Genomic DNA, 13,081 nt, shown 5'->3' on the forward strand with positions numbered 1-13,081 from the left:
CTATCCCACCATAGCAAATGTGAATTCAAGAAAGAATCTGGAATTAAGAGTCTATCAATGACCATGAAACCATTGTTTCACTAATGTCCTTTAGGGAAGGAAATCTGTCATACTTAACTGGTCTGGACTTCAGACCCACAGCAATGTGGTTGAACCTTAACTGCCTTCGGGGTAATTAGGAACGGGCAAGAAATTTTGGCCTAGCCAGAGCCACCCATATCTGCGAGTGATTAAAAAAAAATCTGTCCATTATCATCCCTTTTTGTTTTGCACTATCATCCTTTTTGACATTTAACCTGCCCTGTCTTCCACCCTTTCACAGAATTTCTTATTTTTTTCCATTCATAGAGTCGTAGAGATGTACAGCACACAAAACAGGCCCTTTGGTCCAATTCGTCCATGCTGACCGGATATCCTAAATTAGTCTAGTCCCATTTGCCAGCATTTGGCCCGTATCCTCTAAACTCTTCCTATTCATGTACCCATCCAGATGGCTTTTAAATGTTGTAATAATACCAGCCTCCACCACTTCCTCTGGCAGCTCATTCCATACACACATCACCCTCTGCGTGAAAAAGTTGTCCCTTAAGTCCCAATTAAATCTTTCCCCTCTCACCTTAAACCTACACCCTCTAGCTTTGGACTCCCCTACCCTGGGAAAGAGACCTTGGCTATTCACTGTTTCCATGCTCCTCATGATTTTATAAACCTCTATATGGCCACCCTTTAGTCTCTGATGCTCGAAGGAAGATAGCCCCAGCCTATTAGCCTCTCTCAATGAGAACATGCTGGTAAATCTTTTCTGAACCCTTTCAGACTCCACAACATCTTTCCTATAGCAACGAGACCAGAACTGCATGCAGTGTTCCAAAAGTGGCCTAACCAATGTCCTGTACAGCCGCAACATGATCTCCCAACTCCTATACTCCACGCACTGACCAATAAAGGCAAGCATGCCAAACGCCTCCTTCACTGTCTACCTGTGACTCCAATTTCAAGGAACTATGAACCTGCACTCCAAGGTCTCTTTGTTCAGCAACACACCCCAGGACCTTACTATAAAATGTATAAGTCCTGTTCTGATTTGTGTTTCCAAAATGCAGCACCTCACATTTATCTAAATTAAACTCCATCCGCCACTCCTTGGCCCACTGGCCCATTTCATCAAGGACCCGTTGTACTCAGAGGTAACTTTCTTCGCTGTCCACTACACCTCCAATCTTGGTGTCATCTGCAAACTTACTAACCATACCTCCTATGTTCACATCCAAACCATTTATATAAATGACAAAAACAGTGGACCCAGCACTGATACTTGTGGCTTACCGCTGGTCACAGGTCTCCAGTCTGAAAAGCAACCCTCCACCATCACACTCTGTCTTCTATCCTCGAGCCAGTTCTGTATCCAAATGATTAGTTCTCCCTGTATTTCGTGTGATCTAACCTTGCTGACCAGTCTACTACAAGGAGCCTTGTCAAACACCCTGCTGAAGTCCATATAGATCACGTCCACCGCTCTTGCCTTCATCAATCCTCTTTGTTACTTCTTCAAAAAACGCAGTCAAGTTCCTCCCCCACCTTTCCCTTCCTTGCTTAAAAATTATTAACTCTCTAAGCATTTCCATTCTAATGAAGGGTCAACTGACCTGAAACATTTATTTTTCTCCACAGACAGTACCATTATATGAAATAGTTTGCCATTTTTATAGCATTAAATCCCAGTCCTCCAGGTGGTAAATTGCAGCTGGAGATTTGAGAAATTTCTAATTTTCAATTCTTACATCAGGACTGATTTCTCTTTTCTGTTTCTTCTTTTTTCTACCTCTTCATTTTTTTCCACCCCAACATTCCTGATCCGACTCTTATTGATCCTACTTCCCACTCAGCTCTTCCTTTGTCAATTGTCCCAATCCTTAAATTTCATTAGTTAAGGAAAATTGGTTACTTCATTCAGCAAGGTTACAATGTCTATGCCTCATGCTGCAGCATTTTAAACTTATGCTTCCAGCAAGCTATGATGCTTAATTTAAGCTGAAGGGTGCGGGAGAAAGTCTTATTCAGAAAGTACCTGAAGAGATTCCCCCAAACTAACAAAGATCAAGCCCACTGCTACATCCATGTATGTTCAACAACACACTAGTTGAAGTCTTACCTGGGAATACTAGTTAGATATGTTATAACAGTTTGCAATTCCTCCTCAGGGACATCAGTGAAATTTGAATATTCAGGAAAGGTTATTATTGGACAGCCATCTGCTCCTCGGCCTCCTGAAACAAAGAACATAACGATGAATAAATAATTGCTGTTCCACAGCCTCAAAGCAATTCAAGTAAATAGTCCAAAAATATCCAAAAATCCTTGTGTAAAAATAGATCGCTGCCCCCTCAAGTGGATATAAAAGTTTCATATTACTATCTTTCCAAAAAGCAGGGCAGTGCTTTCCAGTGTTCTGGTCAATATTTAACTTTTAGCCAATGTCAATAAAATGAAACATCTGATCATTATCACACTGCTGTTTGCGTTGTTTTGTTCTTCAAATGTAAATGTACCAATCATCCACAGGGGTTACTGAAATAACAAGACAGGTTCTATTTTTAAGATAACTTTATTTGTATGTATTCTTATCTAGGAAACTACATTTGACGTCTACATCGGGTACTAATAGACTAACTACAAGTCATATCTATATCATGTCCTCCTGAGATGGTAATGATTGACAACAAATTAAGGTGTGCACTCTTAATCATGAATGCACATCCTACCAAAAAGTCCTCCTCTACGCTAACCAAAAGTTAACCTTAAAGAATCAAACCATTTAGATCATAGCAAAACAAATGATGTGGTGGTTGAATGTATAATTTTATTTAACGTCATCAATTTATTAGTCCTTCATCTTCCTCTACACACACCTTGCTCCACAATATGCCTCCTTCCTCTCCTCCACATGCCCCTATTGCCTATGATCCTCTCTCCCACTGTTCTGCCCTTTCACACTTTTAAACCTCCTTAGTCACACACCCTCCTCCTCCTCCACCACATCCATCTCACATTCCTCCCTCCTCCACCCCACAGCCCAAACCCTCCTCCATGTCATGTTCCACTCCGCAACTTCATATCCCACCCCTCCACCCCATCCATCCAGCACCCCCCACCCCGACACCACGTTCCACCCCCTTCCACCTCATACATGTCCATTCCCCCATCTCAAATTCTCCCTCCTGCAACTCACATCCATGCCAACCTCCACCTCAGTGTCTCCGCCTTCGCCACAGGGACCCACCTGACCCTCAACACAAAGCCCTCTCACCTCCATCTCATCGAGTTGTACTTAAAAAAGGTGAGATCGGCAGAAACCCGAATGTTTAAGTTGTTTTCCTGCTTGAACCTCACAGTAGTCAGATCACAAATAAAGATCTTCCAGATTGGTGCAATCTTACAGAAACCCAATGACCGCAGGTTGAAGCAAAATGTGATCCTGGGGTGTGGTTGGCAGTCCCAGATGAGAAGGGAACTTGAAGCTGTAGTCACAGAGTGGTATTGAACCAGACACTGTAGTTGCAAAGGGGCACTGAACCCAGGGTTATAATTAGGGATGAGAACTGATCCAAATGCTGCATTCACTTACGGGAACCGATCCTGATGCTGTAGTACAGACGGGAATGGAACCAGATTATGCAATTAAAAAATGGGAACATACGCTGTACTTAAGAGATGATAACTGATACAGACACTATTTTCAAATGGGAACTAAACCCTCACAAGCCTTCACTGAGCCACTGACCGCTTACAACTTTCAGCAACAGCTGCTCCCACATTAGTCTACAGACTTGTGCATCCACCACTTCAGCACAAGTCACTCTAACTGCCTCTTCAGGCTACTCATGGTTCAGGCGCCATGCTCCCTCTATCAGAAGCCATATGAAATCCTCTCAGGCCTGGTGTCCATTTGTCTCACATCCATCAGCACTGCAACTGCCAGAGTTGAATGCCATAATTGCAACTGCGAGCCCCGTACTCTCCTGTATCGTACCTTACCTGCACCACAGCAACTAGCCTGTCACCGACTATATTGCCTCTGTCGGCACCATCAGCGTCACCTTTGCCAGCCTTGCGTCCATCAGCAAGCAACCACCCGTCTTGCTCCACTAGCCTTGCAGCCAACAGTCCCGCTACTGCCATTACTACCATTGGCAGCTTTGGCCTACTAATAATCCATCATACCCTTGCCAGCCTCATAAGCACCAGTACCAGAAATGCCAGCGTCACCATCAGCAAGCTTGCAACAATCCACATCAATGTCACGAGCCACGCATCTGCCAATGACACAGATGCCTGCTTGCAACCTCCAAATACAACAAGCTCAGTTGGCTGGACGGTTGGTTTGCGAAGCAGTGTGATGCTGACTGCATAGGTTCAATTCCCACACTGGCTGAGATGACCACAAAAGGACTCTCCTTCTCAACCTCTCCCCTTGCCTGAGCTGTAGTAACCCTCAGGTTAGTTCACCCCCGACTGTCGCTCTCTAATGAGAAAGCAGCCCTATGGTCTGGTACGACCATGGCAACTTGACAACAGCCACGAGCTCTAGGACCTCCTTCACTAACCTCACAAATCACTCATCTTGCCGTGACCAGAACGCAGCCAGTCTCTCAAGTTCCAACCTCTCTCCTCCGGTGACCCACCACCAGCCTACTAACTGCCCACTTCGCACCATAGATCATAGAACATAGAACATAGAACATCACAGCGCAGCACAGGCCCTTCGGCCCTCGATGTTGCGCCGACCTGTGAAACCAATCTGAAGCCCATCTAACCTAAACTATTCCATTATCATCCATATGTTTATCCAATGACCATTTAAATGCCCTTAAAGTGGGCGAGTCTACTATTTTTGCAGGCAGGGCATTCCATGCCCTTACTACTCTCTGAGTAAAGAACCTACCTCTGACATCTGTCCTATATCTATCACCCCCCAATTTAAAGCTATGTCCCCTCGTGCTAGCCATCACCATCCTAGGAAAAAGGCTCCCACTGTCCACCCTATCTAATCCTCTGATCATCTTGTATGTCTCTATTAAGTCACCTCTTAACCTTCTTCTCTCTAACGAAAACAGCCTCAAGTCCCTCAGCCTTTCCTCATAAGACCTTCCCTCTATACCAGGCAACATCCTGGTAAATCTCCTCTGCACCCTTTCCAATGCTTCCACATCCTTCCTATAATGCGGTGACCAGAACTGTACGCAGTACTCCAAGTGCGGCCGCACCAGAGTTTTGTACAGCTGCAACATGACCTCATGGCTCCAAAACTCAATCCCTCTACCAATAAAACCTAACACACCATACGCCTTCTTAACAACGCTATCAACCTGGGTGGCAACTTTCAGTGATCTATGCACATGGACACCGAGATCTCTCTGCTCATCCACACTACCAAGAATCTTACCACATACACTACAATCAAGGTCACTAGCCTTCACAAGTGCTGTAGCTGCTGGTCGAAAAAGTCAAGGTCATCATCACCAGCCTCTTCTGTCCCCAGCCTTGCAGCCACCATTTGGAATGTCACAACCCCCAGTGTCACCGACTGGGAACCCCAAAAACGACAGTGCCACCATCGCCAGGTTTTCCCGCTCGCCACCATCCAGCAGCACCACCACTAATGGATTTTGAAGCAATCATCAAACAGCTGATGACACAGTTTAGTTGCTATGCGATTTAAAACTGCTTCAAGGGACTGCATCTGCATGCAGATAAATATAGGTAGTAACCAAGGCAACCAAGGTATCCCTTAGTTACCATGCAGATCTGACACCAGATCCACTGACCTAACATTCGCAGCTTTCATCGGACAAAGTTCAAAAATGGACATGTGCTTTTACAGTCCATCCACATTCTAGCAAAGAATGTAGCACTGATTAAAACTTCAGTGATCAATTGTTGTGCTATTGTGCGTTATTTAAAAATGTCAACATTCCTCTGCTTTGCAACTAGAGTTGCTCATTTGTTATGGGCATGAAGTAGAGAGACATGTTTACTTTCACACTTTTTCCAAGGAAAGACTAACACTTGGACCATGTAGTAGAAGCTGAATAGTACGCAAGAGATTCATGGTTGGGACTCCACCTTTCCCACCTACCTTTCTTGTGACGCCCAAGTACCTACCAATCCTTTGCCCCGATACTCCAGATATTTTTGAAGCAGTGCTGAGGTTTTTGAGGTTAGAGACATAGTGGTTGCTGTTTTTGGACAGAGACCAGCAGGTCGACAACACTGCTACGCCTGTAAGTTTCATAATCTAGGGATAGTATCAAGTTATCCTCTCCCAGCTTTAGGTCCAATCCCTTTGTCATTAAATTGGGTGTGGGATTGGTATAGGACTCGTGCCAGCAGGATATCTCACTTACATAGATGAGACGAACTCAGTTTATAAAAGGCCAATTCTGGTCAAGTTGGGCTTTTGAAAGCAAGATGAATCAGCCCCTTTTAAAAAAAAAGTCAAATCCCAATCTTTAGCTGTAAACATCTTTCTCCTTAAAATTTCCACAGTGGTAAGAATGATAAGGTGCTCAAATAACCATTTTTTCAGTCAAGCTACTATTCACAAAATGTGAATATGTAAAATGTGAGAGATAAGTGAAGAACAAGCCACTGGCTGAAAACTGACTTTTCAAACCCTTCAGTAATCTTCAAAATAATCAACAGTAACTACACTGTGTATCCATTTCCTTGCTATCTTTAGATGTGGAACAATGCCTCATATCTTGTTTCCCCGTAAAAGTCTTTACAAAAGGTTCAAGTTACAATCCAAAAGTACAGTACAACCTTATAACCTGTCAAAGGAAAGAGATTTGCATTGAGGCCCCATCTGATTTGGGACTATAATCACCATTACATCGCTGTCTCTGGATCAAAAGCGGGGAACTCTCACACAGCACTGTGCTCCATGTGTAGGTTTCAATGGCTTCGCTTTGTAAACAGATAACAACTACAAGTCACATAACTATGGAAAGTAACAGCGCACAAAAGCATTTCCTCAAACATCACTCACCCCCTTTTCATAAGGAACTACCATAAATTGCATGTACTATTTGCAACTGCAAGTTGACAAATATACACGGTCTGTAAAGAAAATGATCACTCATGAACAAAAACTATTGCTTATTCCAGTCTGTCCCACATCTTTGTGGCTTTCTGCATGGGAAATCATGTCTTACGAAATTGATTGAGTTTTTGAAGGGGTGACCAAGAAAGTAGATGAAAGGCAGTGTGGTAGACGTTGTCTACATGGACTTTAGCAAGGCCTTTGACAAGGTACCGCACAGTTCTTGTTGAGTAAGGTTAAATCTCATGGAATCCAGGGAGAGCTAGCCAATTGGACACAAAATTGGCTTGAAAGTAGAAGACAGAGGGTGATGGTAGAGGGCTGAGTTTCAGGCTGGTGGCCTCTGACCGGTGGTGTTGGGTCCACTGTTACTCATCATTTATATAAATGATTTGGATGAGAATTTAGGAGGTGTGGTTAGTAAGTTTGCAGATGACACCTAACTTGGTGATATAGTGGACAGTGAAGGTTATCTGGGAATGCAGTGAGATCTTGATCAAATGGGCCAGTGGGCTGAGGAATGGCAAATGGAGTTTAATTTAGATAAATGCAAGGTGTTACATTCTGGTAGGTCAAACCAGGGCAGGATTTATACAGTCAGTGGTAGGGCCCTGGGGAATATTATAGAACAAAGAGATCTAGGGGTACAGGTTCCCAGCTCCTTGAAAGCGAATTCACAGGTAGACATGGTGGTGAAGATGGCTTTCGGCATACTTGCTTTCATCAATCAGAGCACTGAATATAGGAGTTAGGACGTCATGTTACAGCTGTACATGATGTTGGTGAGGCCACATTCGGAGTACTGTGTGCAGTTCTAGTTCTCCTGCTATAGAAAGGATATTATTAAACTGGAAAGAGTGAAGAAAAGATTTACTAGTTTTGAGTTCTAAGGAGAGACTGGATAGGCTAGGATTTTTCTCCCCCCAGAGCATAGGAGACTGAGGGGTAACCTTATGGAGGTCTATAAGATCATAACAGGCATAGATATGATAGATAGCCAACAGCTTTTCCGCATGGGAAGGGAGTCTAAAACCAGACAGCATGAGTTTAAAGGGAGAGGGGAGAGATACAAAAGGGTCCAAGGGGGCGAATTTTCTTCTCCCACACAGAGGGTGGCATGTGATTGGAACAGGCTGCCAGAGGTAGTTGTGGGAGCGAGTACAATTTTATCATTTAGGAAACAATTAGACCGGTACATGGATGGGATAGATATGGAGGGACATGGACCAAACAGGCAAATGGGACTAGTTTATATTGTGAAAAGTTGGGCCGAAGAGCCCGTTTCCACACTGTAGACCTCGATGACTATGAATCTTTTGTCAGCTGTTTGCAGCAAAGGAGTAGTTCCTCCAGTTGTACGTATATATCTGCAGTTGGGAATGATATAGCTGGTCATTCATGTTTATGTATCATCAAGGTGACAATTTGACTATTTGGAACCTGTATGGAGAAGTGGCCTTTTGTTAAGCATATTTTGAATTTTGAATGTTTGCACGCTATGGTTCTCTGATGCTCAAGTTCTAGCAGACTGCAGCTTAGCTTTCTGTCATTTGACTTTGATTTTGTCATTCATTTCTGTTACTATTTCTGGCTTCAGTAGTTTATGTTAGCTGTTGGAAAAATAGTTTGGATGTGGTGACATTAATCAGTGGTTTAGGCTATTTTCTTTCTGTATGCATATCTCTTCACGCTACGATTGTCTTGTACATTATCCCTTTGTATCTGTTCAATTTTCATGATTCCTTTAGTGATCTTGAGTGCTGTCTCCAGCTTTCCATTTGACTGGGGACAGTGTGGAAGTGCTGGCTGGTACCAAATTTTCCAATTATTTATGAAGTGCCTGTTTTCTTCACTCAAATTTCTTCTTTATTCACTGTGGGATGTGGATATCACTGGCTGGTCAGCATTTATTGCCCTTGATGGTGGTGATATGCCTTATTGAAAGCTACAGTCTACGTGCTGTAAGTAGATCTTTAATGCCCTTAGGGAAGGGTTTCCCAGGTTTTGACTCAGTGACAATGAAGGAACGGCGATACATTTCCAAGTCAGGATGGTGAGTGGCTTGGAGGGGAACCTGAAGCTGGTGGTGTTCCCAAGAAACTGCTGTCCTTATCCTTCTAGGTGGAAGTGGTTGTGGGTTTGGAAGTGCTGTCTAAGGATCTTCGGTGAATTTCCAAGGTGCATCTTACTGATAGGGTATACACTGCCACTACTGAGCATCAGTGGTGGAGGGAGTGAACGGATGTCAACGTGGTGCATGCATTCAGTCGTAGTGCCATTAACTTTGTCTTTTTGACATCATTCTGCATTCGAGACACACTCTATTCTTGGCTTCACTTCTCCTCCAACCCTCCCTTGCAGCTTTTTACTTCCTATTACCAGCCTAACACCCTTCAAATTACACCTTACACTCCCAACCCTTCCTCCCTACAACTTGGTTTTAAATCAACCCCAAGAGTACTTGCAAATCTCCCTGCAAGGATACCATTCCCAATCCTGTTAAGATGTAACCTATCTAGATCATACAAGTCCCACCTGCCCCAGAACTGATCCCAATGCCTTAGAATTCCGATGTTTTCTTCCCTATATCAGATCTTCAGCCACACGTTCAATTGATCGATTTTCCTGTTCCTATCGATGCCAGCATGTGGCACTGGGAGTAATCTTGTGATTACTCCTCGAGGTACTACTTTTCAATTTCTTTCTCAACTCCCAAATTCTGCTTTCAGAACCCGAACCCTCTTCTTACTTAGTTCTGAGGAAGGGTCACCGGACCGGAAACGTCAACTCTGATTTTGTTTTCTTCACAGATGCTGCCAGGCCTGCTCAGCTTTTCCAGCAACTTCTGTTTTTGTTCCTGTTCATACTTGTGTCATTAACACCAATATTGACTATTACGTACGGCTGACCCAAACATTCTGGGAAGGGTCACTGGACCCGAAAGATTAACTCCGATTTCTCCCCTCAGATGCTGCCAGAGCTGCTGAACTTTTCCAGAATTTCTGTAGCTGTTTCCGATTTCTAGCATCTACAGTTTTTTCAGTTTTTAACCAATTTCTTTGCTGCACACAAAAAAAGCCCTGAAGAGTTGAGGAAGCCGTAAATCAGAAATGCTGGGAAAACATCGTCCACCCTCCATCCAGCCTGGTGATCTGAGGGAGGAGATGCTACCAGACATACCCAAGGGGCAGCCTATAGAGGTGTGCCGAACCTGCAGGAGGTCAGAGCAGTGGACTGCATGGTGACCCTCTGCAGGAACTGTAAACAGGAGGGGCACCTGACCAAGGACTGCAAGAAGTCCAGGAGTCAGAGAGGAAACAGGCCACCTTTACAAGGCCTGCCCAAGACAGGGGACCCTGTAGAGGTTTTAAGTGTGTGGGCAAGGATGTGGCAATGGAGTATAATTTAGGATAATGTGAAATTTTCCATGCTGGCAGGAAGAACAAAACAAGAAGCAATTCTCTAAACAGTGAGAGATTGCATAGCTGAGCTGCATAGAGCTCTGGGCTAACAGAATGTTATCATTTGTTGCAAGGGCAAATTAATACAGAAGTAGAAGACAAGACCACATCTGGAGTACTGCAAACAGTATTAATGACCTTATTTAAAGAATGTAAATTATTAGAGTCAGCTCAGAAAAGGCTTATCAGACCAACAGTGGGAATAAGAGGGACATGTCATGAGGAAGAGATGGACAGACCAGGCTTGGATCTGCTGGAGTTTAGAAGAGTAAGAGGTGACTTGAATGGAATATAAAAATGAGGAATCTTGACAGGACAGTTGTGGAGCAGATGCTTACTCTCATAGGAGGATCTAGAGCTAGGGCCAACATTTAAAAAAAAAGCAGCAGTCACCCATTTAAACAGACGTTAAGAGTTTTTTTTTTCCTCCCAAGAGGGTTGTGGTATTTTGAACTCTTACTGAAAAGGTGGTGGACACAGACTGTTAATATTTTTAACATAGAAGTCGATAGTCGTTAAGCAAGGGGTTGAGAAGTTATTAGGGTAGAAGGCTACAATCAGATCAGCCACAATTGTACTGAATGATGGAGGAAGATCAAGGTGCTAAATAGCCTACACGTGCTCCTAGTTCGTACGCTTGTATGTAACAATGTAAAGTCCCAAACAATTAAACAAAGTACAACCAACTGTGTGTACTTAGGTGCATATTTTAAAACCAAACTTTTCTTTTCCAATATGTTAACAAGCATCAAGGAACAATGCACATTACAGCCAAATCTAGAATCCCCGTATGTACACACACTTACAAATTAACTCCATGGACGATATGGATCACTAGCACTGCTTCAAAAGAGGTCTAAGCTACATCTGAAGCACCCATCACCAGATATAACTGCATTGCCTACAAGAAGGCTCACATCTTGCAAAAACATTTATCTTTACTGATTCCTAAACGAACTTCTATTGCTTTCTTGTAGTTCAAAGATATTTGGTTTTACATTTTGTGCCTGCCAAAGGAGCAGCACCATTTTAAATTCTAGCTCTTTGAAAATAAAGAAGACTCGGAATATAGATTTTAGTTACTGTAATAAATTGGGTTTCTGCACCATTACCAAAACAGTTACCTAATAATAATCAACTTGGTATTGCTACATTGTAATAGTTACAAGTGGCTTTCCCATTCTCAAACAAAGGAAGGAATTATAATCCGAGTTTAGTACCACATCTGTCAATGGGACCATAAGCAAGTGAGAGGTGATGTAAACAATGATTCTTACCTGACCGAATAGCAAATTTTTTGGCCAGCTGTTCAGTGATGTGAGCAGCACATACAGGACTGTCTTGCTGCATGGTTTCATCTGTGAAATCAAACAAAATAATAAGTATTAACTCGAGGTGAAATTTAGAAAATCGGTTCTTCATTCTACACAGAACAATGAATTATACAAGTATTGCATTATACTACAGTTTTTGATCATTTGTTGTGATCTTCCCAGAGACCAATAACTTAAAATATGAACTTATGACTTTGAAAAGAACGAACATGAAGATTTCACGCTTTACAACGTTTACCATGACAAATAAAGAAGAAAAAGAAACCATAAAAGCTCAAATGGTGCCGTAGCTCGGAATCCAGAAGTCCCATACATGGTCCCAGTACTCAATTTGTTTCCCCCCAACCCCTTCAGTAAGAGCAAAAACAAAGTTGCTGGAAAAGCTGAGCAGGTCTGGCAGCATCTGTGGAGGAGAAAACAGAGTTAATATTTCTGGTCCTGTGACCCTTCCTCAGAACTGATGGTGGCTGGGAAAACGTCAGCTTATATGCAGAAAATAGGGAGGTGGGTGAGGTAGGGAGTAAACGATAGGATAGAGCCCAAAGAGAGAGAAAGACAGTTGGGCAGACAAAGGAGTTGCTAACGATGAGGCTGGGAGGGTGAACAGTTGTTAATGGGGACTGTTAGTGACTAACAACGGGGGGGTGTGTAGCGGCAGGCTATGTGGTAACAAAGCCTGGTGTGTGGGGTGGGGGGCTGGGAGGCTGGAACATGGGAGAGTTTGGGCCCTAAAATTATTGAACTCACCAAGAGGATGGGGAAGGGGAAAATTGAGAGGGGAAAATTAGGACAGGATCTGTTGTTCATGAAAGCATCAGAAAATTTAAAAGTTCAACGGCCTTTAAACAGAATCAATTTTCAAAATCAAGATTTCCAAAACAAAACTCATCATCTTTTGACATTGGAGAAAATGGTGTATAACTGAAAATAAAAGAGTTTATTGGGGAGGCAAGGTATTCTTAGAAAGGTCCAGGCACCCCTTTGGACGAGGTCCAGGCCCCGTTGAGATTGATACAGGTAGATATGTATTTGCTTAAAAGGTATATAAAGGTCTATGGAACCATCAGCTAAAACCGCTGCTCTTTAGCTTTTATTAAAAAAAAGCATTTGCGAGAAAAAAAAAGTCAGTTCTTGCAATTTCAATGGATTTTTGTTGACATAAACCTAAGGGCTATCGTTACAGG

At 43.0% G+C, this 13,081-nt stretch overlaps 1 protein-coding gene across 3 annotated transcripts in view; it reads right to left on the minus strand.

Moving 5' to 3' along the window:
• Window positions 1–2,146: 2,146 nt before the first annotated feature.
• The window catches only part of LOC125484359 (guanine nucleotide exchange factor DBS-like), a 57,000-nt gene continuing 46,065 nt past the window's right edge, over window positions 2,147–13,081 (minus strand). For all 3 annotated transcript variants that reach the window (XR_007263166.1, XR_007263167.1, XM_048602611.1), the window contains exons 2-3: window positions 11,841–11,921; window positions 2,147–2,267 (exon numbers count right to left, since the gene is read on the minus strand). Coding sequence is in view for 1 of the 3 variants with exons in the window: in XM_048602611.1 (XP_048458568.1) it covers window positions 2,149–2,267; window positions 11,841–11,921 (200 nt within the window). In the remaining 2 variants the exon portion in view is untranslated. The remainder of the gene's footprint in view (window positions 2,268–11,840; window positions 11,922–13,081) is intronic.

This window comes from Rhincodon typus, chromosome 11 (genome assembly GCF_021869965.1).
Source record: "Rhincodon typus isolate 14 chromosome 11, sRhiTyp1.1, whole genome shotgun sequence".
In the NCBI taxonomy this organism is placed as follows: Eukaryota; Metazoa; Chordata; class Chondrichthyes; order Orectolobiformes; family Rhincodontidae; genus Rhincodon; species Rhincodon typus.